General features: G+C 34.4%; 2 protein-coding genes across 4 annotated transcripts in view; one reads left to right on the top strand and one right to left on the bottom strand.

Moving 5' to 3' along the window:
• LOC142221354 (uncharacterized) overlaps positions 1-23,009 on the top strand; it is a 159,075-nt gene that overhangs the window by 41,685 nt on the left and 94,381 nt on the right. The gene's annotated exons all lie outside the window — the stretch shown is intronic.
• Positions 11,545-12,830, bottom strand: LOC142221353 (uncharacterized). Its single transcript, XM_075291066.1, has one exon. It carries the CDS (start codon positions 12,698-12,700, stop codon positions 11,639-11,641), a length of 1,062 nt encoding a protein of 353 aa, XP_075147181.1. The 5' UTR covers positions 12,701-12,830; the 3' UTR covers positions 11,545-11,638.

Genomic DNA, 23,009 nt, shown 5'->3' with positions numbered 1-23,009 from the left:
TTAAATGTATCCTTATTTGTATTCTCCGCGTCTTTGGCTCGAAATCAATACCAATATTTTTAAAGTAAAGACAAAATCTTTGGAACCGGGCATGCTTTTTTCAGTGTAGAATGAATTAAACGCAAATAATTTCCAAAATTAAACTAGAAAACTTACTAAACAAACAAGTGAGTTAAATTCGTAAATTACTTTGTAATATACGAGGGCAGTTCCGAAACTTGTTAGCCTAGCACAAAAAGCGCGGTATAAACAGAAAAAAGTTAAGTGTTTTGGCAACTTCCATCTCTGTTATAAACACATGTTAAATTTTGTTTCGATCTGGCAACTCCTTCATATATAAACAGGTGTTCAAAATAGACGCATCGGCAATTTTTTTACAATTGAAAAATTAGAAATGCGTGCTGTCATTAAATATTTACATAAAAAAGGTTTATCGGGACAAGAAATTCATAATGATATGGTGAATGTGTCAGGTGAAAGTGCCCCTTCATATGCAACAGTAAAAAATTGGGTTGCTGAATTTAAACGTGGTCGTACAAGCATTGAAGTTGAACCGTAGTGGACGTCCAAAAACAGCAACAACAACAGAAATTGTAGCCAAAGTGCATGATATGGTATTAAATGAATGACGAATAAAAGTGCGTGAAATTGCTAATATCATGTGCATCTCAAATGATCGAGTCCATTTAATTTTGCATGAAGAACTACAGATGAAAAAACTTTCTGCAGATGGGTGCCGCATTTGTTAACAGTCGATCAAAAACGCATAAGAATGAACATTTCTCAAGCTTGTTTGGATCATTTTAAGCGAAATAAAATGGATTTTAAGCGTCGTTTCATAACTGCTGATGAGACATGGATCCACCACTATACTCCAGAGACAAAAGAACAATCCAAACAATGGACTGAAGCTGGAGGAAGTGTCCCAGAAAGGCAAAAACAATTCAATGGGCTGGTAAGGTTATGGTAACGGTTTTTTGGGACTTCAAAGTTATTTTATTGATTGACTATCTGCAAAAGGGTAAAACAATATATTCGGAATATTATTGCAACCTTTTGGATCAATTAAATGTACAAATTCGAGAAAAACGTCCTGGCTTACAACACAAAAAAAAAATTTCATCAAGACAACGCACCAGCGCACCAGATTGTTTTAACAATGGCTAAAATCAACGAATTGACCACCCACCTTATTCTAAAAAAATTTAATAAAATCCTTGCACGCGTTTTACCTCAAATGAAGATGCAATTACAGTTGTAAACCACTTATTTGAAGACCTTGAGGAAAACTATTTTAATCAAGGAATAGAATTGCTCGAAAAGCGTTGGACTAAGTGTATTGAAGATTCAGGAGATTATATTGAGAAATAAAAATATTTTTGAAAAACTAACTATTCTCTTTCATTGATAGGCTAATAAGTTTCCGAACCTCCCTCGTACCTACATATATTCATTTAAAGCATCATTATTATGAAATACTTGAAAACATTTTAGAATCAACGTTAGATTAAATATTGGTTAGAATTTTTTATCAATATTTTATTAAGACATTATCGATCAACTGCATTACTTTTTGAGAAAAATCATCACAAATTACTGAGAAGTAGTTATTACTCATATTGTCATTATAAGTTAGTCACTATAACTCGTCGAAATATAATGCAACGTCTAATGAGAGTTTTTTCTGCAATGCAAATTGTAATGAGTTATGGATACCTAATTTTAGTTATCAATTTTTTTATCGCATAATTATCAAAAATGTATATATGGTATCCAAATAAAAGGTAATAAAGTGTATATTTAGAATCAATATAAAAACCTGGCGAGGTCGCAGGACCTTTAAAATGTTGAACATTTCTCAATATGGTTAATTTCGAGTACATTGCGAATTTAATGAAGAGAGTTTTATATAGAAAGTCTTTAAAGACAGTTTCCTATAGGGAAATTATATATAATGAATATTGACAGGACCAGAAAATACTTCATTATACAGAAATTATGTCAGAATACTTGAAAGTAGGGCGGAAAAAGCAGTGTTTAACTGATTGCTTGGTCAATTCTTTCTGTTCCTTTTATGTTTTATTTACCTAATTGGACCTAAATTCATTGATGTAATTCGAAGCCCAATTCATGAATTTTTGCCATCGTTCTCAATGACTTGTGGCACGGTGCGTTGTCTTGTCATCCATTGTCACATATCGACGGAAAACTCGGGTGTATTACGAGTTAACAGCTGCAAACATCGCTCAGAATCATCAACACGTTGTTGTTTTTGGTCAAATGTGAGCTCGCGCGGCACCCATTTTGCACAGAGCTTCCGCATATCCAAATATTGATGAATGATATGACCCACACGTTCCTTTGATATCTTTAAGGCCTCTGCTATCTCGATCAACTTCATTTTACGGTCATTCAAAATCATTTTGTGGATTTTTTTGATGTTTTCGTCGGTAACCACCTCTTTCGGGCGTCCACTGCGTTCACCGTCCTCCGTGCTCATTTCACCACGCTTGAATTTTGCATACCAATAAATTATTGTTGATTTCCCTGGGGCAGAGTCCGGAAATTCAATATCAAGCCAAGTTTTTGCTTACACCGTATTTTTCCCTTCAGAAAAAAAGTATTTTATTAAAACACGAAATGTCTTTTTCCCATTTTTTTCACAATAACAAAAGTTGCTTCACAAAAGACGGTCTATATCACAAACTAATTGACTTACAGACGTCAAATTTTGACACGAATCATCACTATATAAAAATAATATGCATTTAATGCCAGCGACGTCATCTATGTGTCAGGCCGGGGACTTATCAGCCAACCTGTTATTTTTCCTCTTTCTTCAACATTTCTTCAACACAACTGATTAATTTACCATGAAGAAGCATATCAATTGTTTAGTGGCGCGACAACAAAATTCCATATTAAATATTTTTAATATAATAGCCAAATGCAAAAAGCAAATGCGTTTTTTTGGCCAATACCATTGTAGATGCGCCATTGGAGAGTGGTTCTTCTGACGACTATGAAGAAGTTACAACATCATTGCTTGGACGAAATGACCAACGGCGAGTTAAAAACTTTGTTAAGGATGTAATTTGTACTCTGAGTAGAATTAAGATCATTAAAAATATATAAAATCAAAAGTTTTAACAATTTCCCTTAGTTCAAGAAAAATTTGCATGTTAGTCGAGATTCCAGTAATAGTTGTTAATAATAATCGAAATATTTCCTCCAAATTTCTTTGATTTTATATCATTGTTGCATCTTTTTTGTTCGTTTTCACACGCAAACGGTATTGTCATTGCAAGGGGTTTCGGCAACACTGTGGTAACAAAATAATATGCTGTACCATTTGTATGCAACACTTTTTCCCCAAACGAAATCACCATAAGTAAATGAAACTGAATCCAAAATAATTACTGAATCGAAGCTTTATACGTGTCCGCAAATTATCCATTTCATTGAAATGCTCTTTGGTAAACCATATTTTTTGACTTTTGGGCTGACGCTAACACAAACTAAGCGGATGGTTTTTCCAACTCGTGAACACGCAACGTATATCAATATAACCGTACCAACTTTGAGTTGCAAGTTATGTGGTGGAAATCCTGGTAACTCCAGAAAGTTCACAAACTCCGTTCGATAATTTACTACATCATCGGGAGGTGTTACGGATTCAAAGGATTTGTATGTTACCTAATCGCCAGCAATTTTTGATTGATTGAATGGTGTAATTCAGTGCGTGTACATCATTATTCTATGCGGCAAGAATTGCTCGTTGACTTAACTAAGCCTAATTCTGATTATTCTCACTAATGTTTTGGACAACTTTATTCGTTTTTGTTTTTTATTGTTGGTTTGTACTTCAATCATATTTGTTGTTTTGATCTCAGCTTTAAAACCATTGCGTTGACTAAACTACAAGAGTAGCTTAACCAACAGAGGAAAAGAATTTTTGTCAAATTTATTTGGGCAAAGCCCTATAGACTGCAAGATGGTTGGATGGAGCACATTCCTCATAGCATCCTCTATTTGCAGCAAAACTATCAACCAATTATCAAAAAACAAAACATTTTCAATAAAAGTTGTCATTGAGCTTAACATGGGCAGCACTCAGTGATAAGAGAGAAGTTCACCACTGTGGTATCACAATGGACTGAATAGTCTAAGTGAGCCTGATACATCGGGCTGCCACATAACCTAACCTAACCTAACCTAACCCAACCTTCAATAAAAGTTAATTGAGAGTCTACAAATCGGTAAAAGTCGTTGGTAAGAGTAATTAATCCAGATGTCGTATCAACAATTGTTTGGAAAATTGTGAAACACTTTGATCATTCTGAAGTTAAACTCTCATATGGTTAGCAATAATGTTTTTAGGTTATTCCATACAGGTGATGCCTTAAGGCAAGCGTTCATTTCATCTGCAGGTGTTCCACGCGGAATTACTGGCAACGTCTGTCTGAAATCGCCTGCAACTATATCATCAAACTGCCAAAGATGTTGTTACTTCGCCGAAGATTCTTCAGTATGAAAGTAAGTGCTTCAAGTGATTTCTTACGTGCCATCGTGCACTCATCCCAAACAATGAGCTTGCATTGCATCAACAATTTTTCCATTGCTCTGGATCGGGAAATATTGCATGTTGGAGTATCAGTTGTGTTTAAATTGAGTGGCAACTTAAGTGCAGAATGTGCAGTACGACTGCCATCTAGAGGAGTCGCCGCAATTCCAGATGATGCTAACGCAAAAGCTATGTCACATCTTGATCAAATAATGGCCAAAATCAGTGAAATGATAAATGTTTTCCTTGTTCCTCCAGGTGCTTGTATTAATGTTTCGTATAACAGGTTGGCTGATAAGTCCCCGGTCTAACAAAGAAAAACACATTTTTTGGTCAAAATTCGTTTTTATTATTCAACATAGTTCCCTTCAAGAGCGATACAACGATTATAACGACCTTCCAATTTTTTGATTCCATTTTGGTAGTACTCTTTCGGTTTTGCCTCAAAATAGGCCTCAGTTTTGGCGATCACCTCTTCATTGCAGCCAAATTTTTTCCCTGCGAGAATCCTTTTGAGGTCTGAGAGCAAGAAAAAGTCGCTGGGGGCCAGATCTGGAGAATACGGGTGGGAAAGCAATTCGTAGCCCAATTCATGAATTTTTGCCATCGTTCTCAATGACTTGTGGCACGGTGCGTTGTCTTGGCGGAACAACACTTTTTTCTTCTTCATATGGGGCCGTTTTGCCGCGATTTCGACCTTCAAACGCTCCAATAACGCCATATAATAGTCACTGTTGATGGTTTTTCCCTTCTCAAGATAATCGATAAAAATTATTCCATGCGCTTCCCAAAAAACAGAGGCCATTACTTTGCCAGCGGACTTTTGAGTCTTTCCACGCTTCGGAGACGGTTCACCGGTCCCTGTCCACTCAACCGACTGTCGATTGGACTCAGGAATGTAGTGATGGAGCCATGTTTCATCCATTGTCACATATCGACGGAAAAACTCGGGTGTATTACGAGTTAACAGCTGCAAAAACCGCTCAGAATCATCAACACGTTGGTCTTTTTGGTCAAATGTGAGCTCGCGCGGCATCCATTTTGCACAGAGCTTCCGCATATCCAAATATTGATGAATGATATGACCAACACGTTCCTTTGATAACTTTAAGGCCTCTGCTATCTCGATCAACTTCATTTTACGGTCATTCAAAATAATTTTGTGGATTTTTTTGATGTTTTCGTCGGTAACAACCTCTTTCGGGCGTCCATTCCGTTCACCGTCCTCCGTGCTCATTTCACCACGCTTGAATTTTGCATACCAATAAATTATTGTTGATTTCCCTGGGGCAGAGTCCGGAAACTCATTATCAAGCCAAGTTTTTGCTTCCACCATATTTTTTCCCTTCAGAAAACAGTATTTTATCAAAACACGAAATTCCTTTTTTTCCACAATAACAAAAGTTGCTTCACAAAAGACGCTCTATCTCACAAACTAATTGACTTACAGACGTCAAATTTTGACACGAATCATTTGAAGGTTGGTACTATATAAAAATAATATGCATTTAATACTAGCGACGCCATCTATGTGTCAGACCGGGGACTTATCAGCCAACCTGTTACTTGTTTTTCTGTTCATTCATCAACGGCACATTATTTCGAACGAATTCCTGCAATGTATCAACATTGTATTGCAGTTCTCGATTTAATTCTTGGTTGAATACATCGTACATCGATCGATTTTCCGTTATGTGGATGTCAGGATTATTCGTTTGAATGCGCAAGCGATGCAAAATATCTTCACATATGTCGTCTTTGTATTTGTTCCATAACTGAATTGGTTGTGATGATAATTGCGAACAACGTTCGTATTTGGCACGCATTTGACGAAACAACTGGATCCGCAATTGTTAAATCCCAATGAGAATGGTTCTCCAGCAAACCCAATAGTTGGCATGCTTCTCGATATGTTTGGTATTGGTATCCATTCACAGTTTTCAAATGCTCGAGTGATTTTGGTCTACGTACAGTTACCAACAGCAGTCGCAAATAAAAACATTCATCATTGCACATGCGACCTAATGCATCAGAGGAAAACACCTGCGGCCAATCTGGAAGTGGGGTTCATTGTTTGCGTCGTTGGAATTTCGTTGTTAATTGATTCCAAGGGTTATACTTAGCAGTGCTGCCGCTACTACTTCAATCGAAGTATTTTGCTTCATTTTCACAAAATTTACTTCGTCACTCCTTCTTCCAAAAATCTGCTTCACTTTTTGTTCTGCTTCAAATTTTAAAATTTTCCCCCATATTACCTAATTGTTTTTCCTATTCCTTTAATTACGATGAACATAGCGGTTTTAATCATTGAATTATTAACCGATGTGGACCAATTTTTGCATAGTTTTTAGAGACCATATACTTACACCATGTACCAAATTTCAGCCGGATCGGATGAAATTTGGTTTCTTAGAGGCTCTGCAAGCCAAATCGGGGGATCAGTTTATATGGGAGCTATATATAATTATGGACCTATGTGGACCAAGTTTTGCATGGTTGTTAGAGATCATATGCTGAAACTATGTACCAAATTTCAGCCGGACCGGATGAAATTTGCTTCTCTTAGAGCAATCGCAAGCCAAATTTGGGGGTCCGTTTATATGGGGGCTATACGTAAAAGTGGACCGATATGGCCCATTTGCAATACCATCCGACCTACATCAGTAACAAATACTTGTGCCATGTTTCAAGTCGATAGCTTCTTTCGTTCGGAAGTTAGCGTGATTTCAACAGACGGACGGACATGCTCAGATCGACCCAGAATTTCACCACGACCCAGAATATACTTTATGGGGTCTTACAGCAATATTTCGATGTGTTACAAACGGAATGACAAAGTTAATATACCCCCATCCTATGGTGGAGGGTATAATAAAATAAATTCTATTGTTTTGTTTTCAAAAATGTATGCTACTTCAATTTTATTCAATCTACTCCACTTTTTTCCAAAATCTACTTCACTCAATTTTTCACTAGCGGCAGCACTGATACTTAGACATTTCAACGTACATCAGCGTCGCTGCTTCACACATTGCAAAGAAGTCTCAATGGTCTCAGCTCGTTGTGCCCCATTAGCCTCAGTGAAGTAAACTCTTTGGCCGTTTTCCAAATGCACTGCTAAATGTACAACTGTGGAATATCTTTCATGAATTTGATGAAAATAAACGCCACAGTGCTTCATTAGTACTGATGTATCTGTCTATTTGAAAGTTACTTATTTCGTTATATGCATTTTCCGACTGCAATGAATTCAAATTATAATTTTTTTGTAATGTGCGCTGTATGTAAAAATAAGATTTTGCCCCTTTTCCGTTGAATCTTTTGATACCCTCGACTCTATAAATCGGGCAATAACTTGCCCAGTCCCCACCATGAATGACGGATCTTTTTGTATTTCTTAGATTACGACTTTCCTACAGCCTTGGTAATAAAATTTCGTACTACCACCCGATCCATGCAAGATAAACTTTGAGTCATAGGAAATTATAACACATTTCCACTGCTCCTCAGGCCATTTAAGGTATTTTTGTAAAAATTGAAGGCTTGTTAACCTACGTGGAAATAAGTGGTTTTTGGCATTTTTGTATAATCGCACTCCGACTTCTAAAGCTTAGGACATGACACTGTGACTGACTGAAAAATAGCAGGTGCTAAATTGAATTTATCTCGGAAATCTGGCCCTAGTATAAGAGTTGACGCAACAAATAATAACCTGAGTTGACAGACTTGGTCCCTAAAACCAAAGTCGACATCTAAATACCCAATAACAGTCTGTCGATGCCCAGAAGCAGTCTTAACTGATGCAAGCGTTTGAACAAATTTTGGAACGTCAGCAAACTTCGGCACAGCAAATGCTGCTCTCTACATGGGTTCAAACTGAAAAAGACAGGTAAAACAAAAATGCAATTTAATGCCAATGCTACTTCTCAACTTGAAGGTGAATCTTCCAACGAACCCATACCGCTCTTGGTTTTAAGAAAACTAGAAATAAAAAAAAAAAACAATTTTAAATGCTTAATACGATAGCCCACCTTATGATTTGCAAAAATATTCTTATATTAGATGATTTTCTATTAAAATGTTGGATTGCCCAATTTGACGAAATAAAATTGATCTTTCTCTCTCTTCATCGCTAAAAACTATTCAATTTCAATCGCTAAGATGATTGAATCAATCATATGTTTAATTGGGAACGGAAAATTTTTTAATCACGTATGTAATTGAAAATTATTTCCGAATTGATTAACAAATTGATTGAATCAATATTTTAATTGGAAACGTAACAACTATCAATCATTTTTTAATTGGATTTTATTCGGATTTGATTAAATAATTAATTGAATCAATTAACATATTAATTGAATCCGTTTCCAAATTCAATTAAGTGTTTAATTGAAAAAATTTAGGTGATCATTTTTTGTGTGTATTTAGAAAAGGTGGAAGACTGGGAGCAAATGAAAAGTGGACAAAGGTGAAATACTAAGAGTAGTAAGTGGGTACAAGTACCTGAGACTAATACTAGCTCCAAAACTATTGCAAAACACGTAGTAAAAAGGGAAGAAGCAGCAAAACTATCAATAAATTCAACCCGGAGAAACTTCATTTCAAAAGCATCTGTGACACTAAAGGCAAAATGGAAAATGTTTTTAGCAGTTTGTAGGGCCACACACAGTTACGGTGTGCAAATATGGGGCAACTCACACTTCGACGATGTGGAGAAACTATATCGATTTTTCCAACCAAACAGTACTCCAAATTACGTAATTGCTTTGGAAACGGGATACGAACCAGGCCATATTTATGCATATTCCCTTCATCCACAGTATTTATCAAAATCACTTTTCGACATGGAAGGTAACAGACTGCCACATAAATTGGCTATGAAACTGGCAGAGAAAAATTTGGATTGGTTTAAAGACTATATATTGCAACTTACAATATTGACGCAACAAATGTGCAGTAAATTCAAAACCATTTATACAAGTATGTAGACTACAGAATGGCACCTTTTTATTCAAACGATAAATGCAATAGAAAACAGATTACATATATTATGAAGGCAAGAGGAGACCTTTTCGGACTGAATGCAAATCAATTCAGTACAAATATACATAGATGTTCGCTGTGTAACATGGGAGAAGATGGGTCGATGTTCCCCTTTCTTGGTCGATGCCCGATATTGGCGAGTATAATATTCAAACTCTTTGGGAAGATTATACTGCATCAATTTGAAATCATTGATATCCTAAATGGAAGTGAAGTTTTTTTGGTACCGTTTATACTTAAAAGAACCCTTAAATGATAGAAAAATTCTAATAGATTAATTTAATTATTAATTAATCAATTTATCAACAACTAAAACTCAAATTACCAGCAGACGGGTCAATCCATGCTGTATGATACTTTATTAGCCTTAAGTTATATACTTGAACCTGCATACACTGAAAAAAAGCATGTTCGGTTCCAAAGTTTTTGTCTTTACTTTAAAAATTTTGGCATTGATTCCGAGCCAAAGAAGCGGAGAATACAAATAAGGATACTTTTAAGACACAATTCTCTTTTAAATTTAGGTTTTGTGTTCTTGCTTCTAGGAAGCAAATTTTAATTTTTCGTTTTTTCAGCTTTTTTTCTTCATATGCTATCAAAGTCCTTTAAAAACGAGTTAACGACAACTCTATTTTCCAAATTAAGACTCGACTTCCAGTAGAAATTATGCTATGTTTCAAGTAAATACGTCTTTAAAATAAAGTGTTGAAAAACATGTCCTATATCTGAACGATTTTTTGCTTTGTAGTCAAGATCATTAAATTTGAAGATTTTTTTTGAATTGTTAAAGTCAAGTTGACCTTAGCCCAAACATAAGGACAATACCACTTTATTGAAACGTTTATCGACTTTTGGACAAGAAAAAAGCTTTATATTAGAGAAATGCGTCTTCTATGCTAAGCAAAATTTGCATTCGTATTTTAAAGACATGAAATCTTTGACCTCACGACAATACTTTTTTCAGTGTAACATTTTCTAACCTTATATAAAAAAACAATAAAGAATGACTGAATTAAATATATTGCACATATGATTTGTTTTTAACTAAAACAACTGATAATTGTGTGTTACATCTTGCAATTATTTTTTTCTGGGAAAAAACTTTCTATCACTTCTCTATTTCTCAAATTTTTTTGCGGGGGAAATCTAGCAGCTTTTGCTGAAACAATTCTGACAACGCTGCTTAATTGTGAGTTAGAACATGGCCATCGTCTCGTAATCGAAATAATCATGTGTTGTGTTTTGACACCACTTCCGAGTAAAAAAAAGCGTCGCCAAAAAAGTAGTGAAAATGTTCTTTTTGGATCTGGAAGTAGTGCAAAATTGGCGCAGAAGCGTTGAATTAAACATGGGCTTGTCATAGGACGGATGTCCACCATTTCAACATCCGTTGTACTGAATTTGCATCACTTCTTACTCTGTAGTTCGAATTCAGTGTTTTGGATGTGAATTAAAAAATGTTGTCATATTTTGACAAATAAATAATTTTTATAATATTTTATGATTTTTAATGCATTCTAACTCTTAATTAAAATATTATGAAAAATTCCCAATATTTCTTGAATGGATTTAGAATTTTTTATTTCAATAAGTTGTACCATTTTTTTTAATGCTTACTCTGTTTTTAACCTTTTTGAAACAAAAAAATTAATTTACCCATTAAAAATAAGAAAAATGTGAGTTATAAATAAGTGAATTAAAAGAAGTGAAGATGTACTTTGGAAGTACATCTTTTGGAAGTGCTTTTAAAGTTGTGCCTTTGGAAGAACTTCCCAATTTTTTGCTAGGTTGCTATTTACATCGGAAGTTGAATAATTTTCTTTACGTATAATTCAATAAAAATCCAGAATTTGGTGAATAAGATTGATATTACCGGAGTGCTTTTCCAAACACCATTCTAAACAACGCCATTGGTAATTTATAGGGACACAATCTTTATGCTCATTTTGATTAATGTATATATTTCATAAATATTATATAATTTTTCATTAATAGTAAATTTATTTTGTAATCTAGACTATGATTTCGCTATAAAGCAACACACTGCTTTAGTGTTTTAACCAATTGGTTGTTGTGAAGGTTCATGGGCATGCACTCTTCTTCCTTCGAAGATTCATATGTTTCATTATTATTATATCTATATGAAGGTATTCGGCCCTTCTTGGTTTTAATATCCAAATACTGCTGAAGCTCATCCAACTTAGTAAATAGTGGATGAAAATCTCTATCGGGAATTCGCAAGAATTTGCATTTGACTTGGTAACCACCAAAGATGAAGCAATTGTATAGTCGCTGAATTCTAAATTCTAGTTGACTCATAATTTGTCTTATCGTGGATTCAGTGGTGGAATATATGTCGTAGGCATTTGCCAAATCCTTACTAGAAGCACATTTGAAAATTTTTGTAGACCATAATTGTAAAGAGTCTATGTACGTATTGAAGCACAAAACGTTGTTTCGCAAATTCCATTTTTGTAGTACTTCGCGCTGTAGATGAGCGTAGTGTCTAAAAACGACCTGTACAAAACGCAGTGTATCGACTATATACTCAAGCGATTCGTCAATAGTTTCCGATAACATAACATTAAAATATTCCATTTCAGAAAAGTAATCCGTCAATTGCGTTTTTGCTTCGTTGGACAAGATATGCTGTGCGGATGGAACTTGGCGTAATTTCTGCAACAAAGCAATGCTTTCGCTCTTGGATACTTCAAGGAAATTTTCAGCAGCTGTAGCGAAGGCATTTGCAATATCTGATGAATATTCAAAATAATCAGCTAAATTGTGAAGCCTCTTCGTCATTGCATCACCTCCAAGATAATCGTCATTAACGAAAGATGATGTTGATAAATTTTTTTGAATATTTTCTACGAAGTTTTGAAGAGCATTTTGCAGATTCACTTTGTTATATTCGCCATTTTTAGCAGCTTCATAAAACTTTAGCGAAATGTGAACACCATTCACCAAGTGAGCCGGTGCTCCCAATCTTATTGGTGTAAATAGACTTGCACTATCAACTTTGCAGTAATGCATAAATATTACAAAAAAAATACTTGTTTGCAAATTCCACATCTTTTGTCGTTGCAACATTTTAAAATTTTCCAATTTCTACGTTACGCAAGAATAAATTAGCCATTTCCATTTCTATTTATATTCAGATATTCATGTTTACTGCCGTTGTGTTCGCCATCCCAAATTAGACTGAATTCTTTTGTTCACTTTAAAGGTGAATAACAAATTTTTATTAGCCTTATTACTCATCATTGGCCTTTTGAGTATATACATCTTTTACACATTTCTATGCCAGTTTAATGCGGTTTCTCAGATGCTCCAAATTTTCATGAAATTGGTCTATCGGCAAAAATTTTAAAATTCATTGAGAATGTGAACACTGAAGGAAGTCAGCAGTGTGGGCGGGTACTGAATTATCGGAGCATTTCCAAACAAACACAGGTGTTAAACAAGGCTGTCTATTATCGCCAATGTTTTTTGTACTATATTGAATTGACCTTCATGATTGGCTAGGAGGAGGACTAAATATAGATGGAAAAACGTTCGTCTATTGATGTATGTTATGCTGACGATATAGTTCTACTTTCAGATGATGCCGAAACTTTACAAGTTATGATAAATAATCTATCGAAATATTGCGATATGTGTGGTATGGAAGTGAATCAAACAAAATCAGAAATTATGGTTTCTCGGAAGGTGACGGATTGCCAGAAGGCCAGCTCTGGAAATATAAGGGGGAAGACCTCAGAATTGTAAATGAATATGAGTATCTTGGAAAGCGTAAGCGTTAAGGCTCTCCTTTACCAAACAAGTGACTAAAAAAATGCAACACGCAAAAATCCAACACTTGTTTAACTATAACGTGGAAACATTTTATTGGGAAAAGCAATATAAGTATACAAGCGAAATGAAAAATGTTTCTCTCAGTTTGTAAATTTATACAAAGCTATGGGGCCCAAATATTGGGAATCTCACATTTTGAGGAAGTTGACAACCTATACAGGCAGTGTTTCAATTTTGCTCAAAAAATGAGCTGAAAAAAACATAAATCCCCTTTTTATTTGAGTGCCGGAGCACACATGAAGCTCAGCACTTTTTAAAAAGAGCGGGACGACATGACAGCTCCGCTCACAAGTGTCAATGAAATGAGCAGCCCTTTTCAAAAACTCGTAGAACTGTTCTATAAAATAAGGGTTGTTTTGAATTTTGTATACATAACTGAGATGCCATATTGTAAATGTTAAACATTTTTCTAGAGAAACAATTGGAAATAAAAAATGAAATGTTGGATAACAAAAAAAAATATGAAAGTATGTGAAATAAACCAACTAAGACCCAATAAAAGAAAAAGGTCTAAAAAACAATCAAGAACGTGTCGCATTTCCTTCAGAACTGACTATCGATTTTGTTGAAATATGTGGTATTGACACTTACATATAAAATTTACAAAAGCTTTAAAATAACGGAAATTAATTTTGCCCGCAAAGAAATGTTTCAAAATTAGCAATTTGCCGTACAAAAATTGATATTGATAATTCGGACATATTTTCAAACCAATGAAGAGACTGGTGAAGCTCTTTGCAAAATCTACAAGAAATAGAAAACATTATACATTTACTTGGTCGTTGCCCAATTTTCAGTTATTTGAGAGTTAAATATTTCTATGAAGAAGAATTAAATGAAGATGAGATATCATTTTATTTAAATGGTGGGGAAACTATTTCCTAGTTTTCGATATGTAATTATTTAAGAGAAGCTTTTTATTACAGAAAATTTTTAATAACTGAATTCAGTTATTAATAAAACTCAAATTTCCAGCAAACGGTTAAATGTAACCATGCTGTAGTAATGTTTATGAAAAAATAAAGAATAACTAACTAAAAAAGAACTAACCTAGAAAATTTGTTTTAAATTACGAAAGTGCCTGACAATATATCGTAAAACCGAGCTTCGACTGTATAGCTAATTACACTAGTTTACAAAATAAATTTGATTTTCATGTACATTTGATGAGAGCACGCAGAGAAGAAACATGATTGTCACAATCATATTCGAAGAGCAAAATAATGTGATAGGAGCTATTTTTGCGGCGACCTTGTAACATTTTCACCTGCAACCATGTCGGCTCTGTGAACATGGTTCTATAAAAAATATAATAGCCCTCATCTAAAATGTTATTATATTGATAAAAAGAATTTTGTTTGAATCAAAATACAATGGTCACTATCTAAAATGTTATGGTATTCGTCAAAAATGTTTTTCTTCCAGTTAAAAGAACATGGTCACAACATAAAAACTTTTTCGTCGTCGAGAAAAGGAAGCCACTTGAGGAAAGAAAACAAAATTAACTTTCTTTATTTGTTTTTATTTATTTATAAACTAATTCATAGTTTATTTGTATTTATACAGTCGTGCAAGCAAACATCACATATTTTTAACACTCTATTTTGGTTTAATTCCAACAATAAGTATTCATTCCATATTTACTTGGGAGCCACCGTGGTGCAATGGTTAGAATGCCCGCCTTGCATACACAAGGTCGTGGGTTCGATTCCTGCTTTCACCGAACACCAAAAAGTTTTTCAGCGATGGATTATCCCACTTCAGTAATGCTGGTGACTTTTCTGAGGGTTTCAAAGCTTCTCTAAGTGGTTTCACTTAGAACGCCGTTCGGACTCGGCTATAAAAAGGAGGTCTCTTGTCATTGAGCTTAACATGGAATCGGGCAGCACTCAGTGATAAGAGAGAAGTTCACCAATGTGGTATCACAATGGACTGAATAGTCTAAGTGAGCCTGATACATCAGGCTACCACCTAATCTAACCTAACCTACCATATTTACTTCGTGTTTATCAAAGGTACCAACACAGACATCATGTAACTGCAAATAAAAATAAATTATACCATATATCAAAATGCAGAACAAAAAACAGGTACATCTTTTTCACATAAAACCACGTGCCACTTCTGAATAAATAAATTAACAGTATTTCCGTATTCTCCGTCCATTCCAAGAAACAATGAACACCCGACTGACGCGCAAAATGAAAATCGTGTGTACCTGCTCAATGTTTTTATAAAATTCTTTTCGCTGCAAAAAAGTTAAAAAAGTAAATGGTCACGAAAACTATGTACATGGTCGTTATGGCCATGTAATGGTTCTAGACATGTCTATACGTGAACTATAAAAATACTTTTTTTCTCTACAAAAAAGTAAAAAAATTGAATGGTCAGGTACATGATTTTCCCAACCATGTAATGGTCTCAAATTCTATCATTTAAATACTAGAACATGTTTGCGGAATTTGAGAACCATTTAAATGCTTATTGCCAACATATATTTTTCTCCACTCGAAAATTATTTTTACAAAGACAAATTACATACTCTAGATAAGCATTAAATGGATGCGGCAACCATTTCCAAACATGTTTTTTTGTGTGCGTGTAATATTGGATTTGTGATAAGTTATGTATCATGTTTACGAACATGAAGAACAACCAGACTTTTTTTCAATGGTTTATACTTTTCTGAGTCTCCTAATTCCTCTCTTTGACTACTCGGAATGAAAACTCTGAAAAATATAAAATTTGCAAATTACTAATAATTGATTCTCGTTCCCAACAATTCAAACTTTGAAAAATGTCCTCCCAAAGATGTTCTGTATTTTAACTATGCCTTTAATTCAACTTTTTCATAGTTTTAATGTGCATTTTTAATTTTTTGTTTCAAATAGGGTAAAAACAGAATAGGAATTAATAAAATGATACAAAATTTTGAAATTTTATTGATAAATATGCTAAATCCTGCGGTGGTTTATAGAATTTTTGGCAACGAAATAGTTGGAAAATTCTACGTAGGTTACGAGCACCTCTAGCTTTGCACTAGTCAGCTCGCCGAAATTGTAGGAAATGGAAAGTGTAGGAAGACCCTTATAGGGGTCTTCCCACTTTTTCCAACGTCCACTCACACAATATTTTTCTAGGTGCACTAGGAAAACTAAGAAAAATTAACATAACAGCAGCAAAATCGAAGTCCTCATCTTACAAAAAAAAAAAAAAAAAAACAAATAATATAATATAATATGTATATTTATATGTATTTTATATGGCTAATATAAGGTAAACTAATGAAATCAACCGACTATTCAGACCTGGTGTTAATGAGCACTAGTATCCAAACCCCCACAAACTATTCATATAACAACAATAATAGATCAAAAATTCATTTCACAATCTTTGTTTAATCATGTTTACAATATACTACAATATAATCTATCTATTCTATTTCAATTCAAAAAAAGAAAAAAAAGAACATAGAGGAGTGCGATGATAATCGCCCAAAGAGAACTTAAAGACTAATTATGATGGTTTTGTTTTTAATATTTGAAGGAGAAACTGAGAGTCATACCAAATTTGTATATGGAAGAGAAACAGAGAGCTTCAAAATAATGGAGACTACTCTCCACAAATGTTAATGAATGAAACAAATTATTAAACATAACTTATATGATATTTAACTTTAGAATTTACGCAAAGAAACTTCTTATACAAAAACAATATAGTTTACGATTAATTCATGTGATACTATTTATATAACACAGCGTTCTCACCAAGCACGTCTTGGAGTTTGAAATGTTTTTCCTTTATAAGCATTGCAAAACGAAATCAAGTTTAAAACACAAGTTTTCCTCCAAAACACGTCAATTTTATAATGTAAACACCCCTAATTTGGAATATGCTTTGACTGAACATACTCTTTTCAAACTACACAGTCTCACATAAGTTTACATACCCTTGAGGTTTTTACCTTATAACTAAACATGTTTCTTGTTGTTGTTTATAATCCAGACTAAAAACATCTTCTTGAAAATTGACAAATACTTTGTTTTTCAAATTAATTTACAAAATCTAAAGCATATATATGCATATTTTATTATATTTTAATAATTAAAGAAAATACAATTTCTTAAACCGTATGTAAACTTGTGTAAGACTGTGTATATGTAAAATTATTAAAATAAATTTCATATGCTGGAAAAACGAATAAACAAAGGCTTTGAAGAACATAGGGGTAGGAAAATTAATTTAAAAATGTTTTCCCTTTGCGATCGCGGTATTTATATGAACAAAGGGTGTGTATATTTGAATTTAGAGTAAATGGGAATTTCGACATTCCACACCCTCAAAAAAAAAATCGCTTCTGTAACATATGCTCCCAAACACATTTTGCTTCAAGCATATACATTTTTGCGTATTGCCCAAACATTTATATATTTGATTTCTTCCAATATATAATATGTTTGAAAGCATATTGGTCTAAACAATATAATATGTTTGGGTAGTCTAAGTTCCAAACATTATGTATTTTTCCATCCAAATTCAATAATGTTGTCTTCCAAAAACCTATATGTTCTTATGTGAACTTATATGTTTGGAAACATTTTGAACCCAAAAATATTATATGCTTAGAAAATTTTTCTCCCAAAGAAAATTCTGCTCAAATTTTTTTTCTGCCTAATTGTATATTCCCTCACATTTTTCTCACTTCCACGAGTTTCTGCGTTAAAATTTCTTCATAAAAAGTACGAAACATTTTCTTTGAAATAACGAATAAGTTTCATTGTATTTGTACAATTTCCGTTCGCGACATAATGTTGTCTTTTATAATGAGCTTGAGTGTATTCCTTTATTCTATTTTTTTATGCAAGTCTATGCTACTTCTCATTTGGGTGATAGTGCGCTATGAATAAAAGTGAAGCAATAAAACTAAAAATTATTCAAAAACTTAAGATTAAAGTACACACTTGTAACTACAACCAAATGCACTTTCGACTATAAATTTTTTTCTAAAAGTTCGAACGAAAATTTTAAAAACTACGAAAGTTTTTCATAAAAAGTACGAAACATTTTCATAAAAAGAACGAAGTTGCTTCATAAAAAGTACGAGGATTTTTCATAAAAAGTACGATTTTTTTTCTTACAAACTACGAGTATTTTGGAAGAACTTTTCTTCGTAAAAAGTACGAAATATTTCGTACTTTTAATGAAAAGTTTCTTTGGTAGTAAAACAATGACAAATTTCGAACTTTTAAGGACATTTTTCGTTGTTTTTACGAAGAAAATTCGGTGTAGCTTGCGGCGCCCACGAGCCGATGCAAACATAACATTGTTTAACAACATAACATTGTTAAACATACATTTGTTGGCGACGTGGAGCAGTGGGTGGTACGACCGCCTTGCATACCAAGGGTCCTGGGTTCGATCCCTGCTTCGACCGACACCAATTTTATTTTTTTATTTTTTTTACATATATTTTTATACATATATTCCAGATACGTTCGGAATATCCCGAAAAGGTGTTCAACATTACTTACTACCATATTAAATTTTACTACGAAACTGTAAAGTGTGTCTTATAAAAGACTTAAATTCAGAAAAGAACAGTGCTTGATATAAACGAAATGGACTGAGTTCAAATCATATATTATATTTTTATTGCAAAAATAAAAATTTTGTAACAAAAAAAGGTTTTTGTATACAACTTTGAAATTTTCGAAGAAATTCAAAAACTCTTACAAAAGAAGAACGTGAAGTCGAGTATATAAATATAAATAGTTTTCCATCGAATCCTAAAGTTAACGTAACCATTCAAAAACACATTATATTTAAATTCTAAACAATAATTGTACAACCAACACAAAAATTTATTTAGTTGTGAATAATTGTTTGCTTTCTTTAATAATTTATTTTAAAGAAAATAAACTTATTAAATTGTTGCTTTGGATCATTCCCCAACAAATTATAATACAATTTGCCGAAAAAAGTTATAATGTTATTCTGGTTTTACCGATTCGAGTTTTGCCGCTAAAATGAGAAATAACATGTTAGTGGCAAAACTCGAACTCAATGTCCGCTTTTATTTTCGAAAGCATCCGTCAACTCCTCTTGGACTACTCATTAATAAAGAGGAACTAATCTTTGTTTTTATAGATTTTACTGTTTCCCCCTGTTTTAATTTTACTTTCACAACGCTAAAAAGAGTTCACTGAAAAAAATATTGTCGTGAGGCCAAAGAGTTCATGTCCTTAAAATAAGAATACAAATTTTACTTAGCTTAGAAGACGCATTTCTCTAATATAAAGTTTTTTTCCATGTTCAAAAGTCGATAAACTTTTCAATGAAGTCGTGTTGTCCTTATAATTAAGTGATTTGACTTGAAAATGGGCATCATAACATGAAATAAAAAAATGTTGTACTAAGGTCAACTTGACTTTAATAATTCAGAAAAATTCTTTAAAATTAATGAAATTTTCTTTAAATTTGTTGCATTTTTGCATCTTGACAACAAAGCAAAAATTGTTAAAAAATAAGACATGTTTTTCAACACTTTATTTTAAAGACGTTTTTTACTTGAAACATAGCATAATTTCTACTTGAAGTCTTGTTTTTAACGGACTTTTTATAGCATATGAAAAGAGCTGAAAAAGCGAAAAATTAAAATTTGCTTCATAGAGTCAAATATACAAAACCCACATTTAAAAGAGAATTGTGACTTAAAAGTATCCTTACAAGAATTACCCGCTTGATTGGCTCGGAATCAATACCAAAATTGTTAAAGTAGAGACACAATCTTTGGAACCGGACATGCTGTTTTCAGTGTATAGTGCCCTTTGGTTAGTTTTTATGAAGATCCCTTTAATTACCTTTGTTTGAATATTTTGACTTACTCGTCCTACGTTCCGATTTGTTTTGACGAAACAAAAAAATTGTGCCCGTAATGCGATAATGATAAACATAAACAAAACTCATACTCTTTTTTTCAAATGTCTTTTCTCTTGGTTCCGAATGAATTTTCTTGCCGAATACTCATTTTAATATTTTTACTTAAGCATATACAATTTTTGACGAAGTCTTATATCACAACATAACAGGTTGGCTGATAAGTCCCCGGTCTAACAAAGAAAAACACATTTTTTTGTCAAAATTCGTTTTTATTATTCAACATAGTTCCCTTCAAGAGCGATACAATGATTATAACCACCTTCCAATTTTTTGATACCATTTTGGTAGTACTCCTTCGGTTTTGCCTCAAAATAGGCCTCAGTTTCGGCGATCACCTCTTCATTGCAGCCAAATTTTTTCCCTGCGAGCATCCTTTTGAGGTCTGAGAACAAGAAAAAGTCGCTGGGGGCCAGATCTGTAGAATACGGTGGGTGGGGAAGCAATTCGAAGCCCAATTCATGAATTTTTGCCATCGTTCTCAATGACTTGTGGCACGGTGCGTTGTCTTGGTGGAACAACACTTTTTTCTTCTTCATATTGGGCCGTTTTGCCGCGATTTCGACCTTCAAACGCTCCAATAACGACATATAATAGTCACAAAAAACAGAGGCCATTACTTTGCCAGCGGACTTTTGAGTCTTTCCACGCTTCGGAGACGGTTCACCGGTCGCTGTCCACTCAGCCGACTGTCGATTGGACTCAGGAGTGTAGTGATGGAGCCATGTTTCAACCATTGTCACATATCGACGGAAAAACTCGGGTGTATTACGAGTTAGCAGCTGCAAACACCGCTCAGAATCATCAACACGTTGTTGTTTTTGGTCAAATGTGAGCTCGCGCGGCACCCATTTTGCACAGAGCTTCCGCATATCCAAATATTGATGACAGATATGACCAACACGTTCCTTTGATATCTTTAATGCCCTGCTATCTCGATCAACTTCATTTTACGGGCATTCAAAATCATTTTTTGATGTTTTCGTCGGTAACCACCTCTTTCGGGCGTTCACTGCGCTCACCGTCCTCCATGCTCATTTCACCACGCTTGAATTTTGCATACCAATCAATTATTGTTGATTTCCCTGGGGCAGAGTCCGGAAACTCATTATCAAGTAAAGATTTTGCTTCCACCGTATTTTTTCCCTTCAGAAAACAGAATTTATCAAAACACGAAATTCCTTTTTTCCATTTTTTTCACAATAACAAAAGATGCTTCACAAAAGACGCTCTATCTCACAAACTAATTGACTTACAGACGTCAAATTTTGACACGAATCATTTGAAGGTTGGTACTAAAGGGTGATACGGTCAAAATTTGGTCAATATAAACTTGACGTATTTCTTTCAATTTTGCATTTAAAAAACCTGAACACCCCTCATTTTGAAGGTGTGTGTGTGTAGAATGTTCCTCCTATTTTGATTTTGGAATTCACTCTTCAGTTGTCAAAATGCCGTCCAAGCAAGAAGAGCAGCGTATCAAAATTTTGCTCGCGCATCGCGAAAATCCGAGCTAATCGCACGCAAAGCTGGCAAAATCGCTAAAAGTTGCCAAATCAACCGTTACAAATGTAATTAAAGTGTTTGGGGAACGTTTGTCGACAGCCAGGAAGTCTGGATCGGGGGGAAATCGAAAACCGGAAGCCGCTGAGACGACAAAGAGAGTTGCCGGTAGTTTCAAGCGAAACCCTAACCTCTCTCCGAGATGCCGCAAATAAGCTGGGTGTATCGTCTACAACCGTGCATCGAGCCAAAAAACGGGCCGGACTATCGACTTACAAGAAGGTAGTCACTCCAAACCGCGATGATAAACAAAATACGACGGCCAAAGCGCGATCCCGGAGGCTGTACACGACGATGCTGACGAAGTTTGACTGCGTGGTAATGGACGACGAAACCTACGTCAAAGCCGACTACAAGCAGCTTCCGGGACAGGAGCAGAGAATGAAGCCGCCGAGTCGCGCCGCCGATTTTAGCCGCCGCCGACCAGTTTCTTCCAGCCGAAGCCGCCGCCGAATATATCGACTCATCTCGACTGATAATTAGCCGCCAAGTAATCAAAAATATTGATTTAAATCAGAAAAATTTATTAATAATTGTTGTATTTTTTGTTAAAATGTTTAACTTTCAACCCAAAATCCATCAGTATCATGTTTCTATAATAGCTTTGCAACCATTTAGCTCAGAAAATGTAAATGAAATGAAAATTTGATTGTAAGTTTGGTTGTACAACTAATCTCATTACCATTCGGATTACCTCAAATCGATTTTATAATGGATAATTGTCCGCCGCCGAATAGACGAATTTATATCGGCTTAGCCATCAAGCCGCCGCCGCCGGAGGCAAAAAATTAGTGTCAGCCGCCGCCGGCAAAAATGGGTCGGCTTCATTCTCTGGACAGGAGTTTTATACGGCAAAAGGAAGGGGAAAGGTAGCAGATATTTTCAAGCACATAAAACTGTCAAAGTTCGCAAAGAAATATCTGGTTTGGCAAGCCATCTGTACCTGTGGCTTGAAAAGCAGCATTTTCATAGCTTCCGGGACTGTCAACCAAGAAATTGACGTGAAAGAGTGTTTGAATAAAGGTCTGCTGCCTTTCCTGAAGAA

The sequence above is a fragment of the Haematobia irritans genome, chromosome 1 (genome assembly GCF_050003625.1).
Source record: "Haematobia irritans isolate KBUSLIRL chromosome 1, ASM5000362v1, whole genome shotgun sequence".
In the NCBI taxonomy this organism is placed as follows: domain Eukaryota; kingdom Metazoa; phylum Arthropoda; class Insecta; order Diptera; family Muscidae; genus Haematobia; species Haematobia irritans.
Note: the sequence above shows the minus strand (reverse complement) of the source record. Positions and strands in the feature narration are given on the sequence as shown.

What these genes read in the sequence shown, in the direction of transcription:
- LOC142221353 (XM_075291066.1), bottom strand. Translation starts at nt 12,700, where the DNA reads ATGTTGCAACGACAAAAGATGTGGAATTTGCAAACAAGTATTTTTTTT.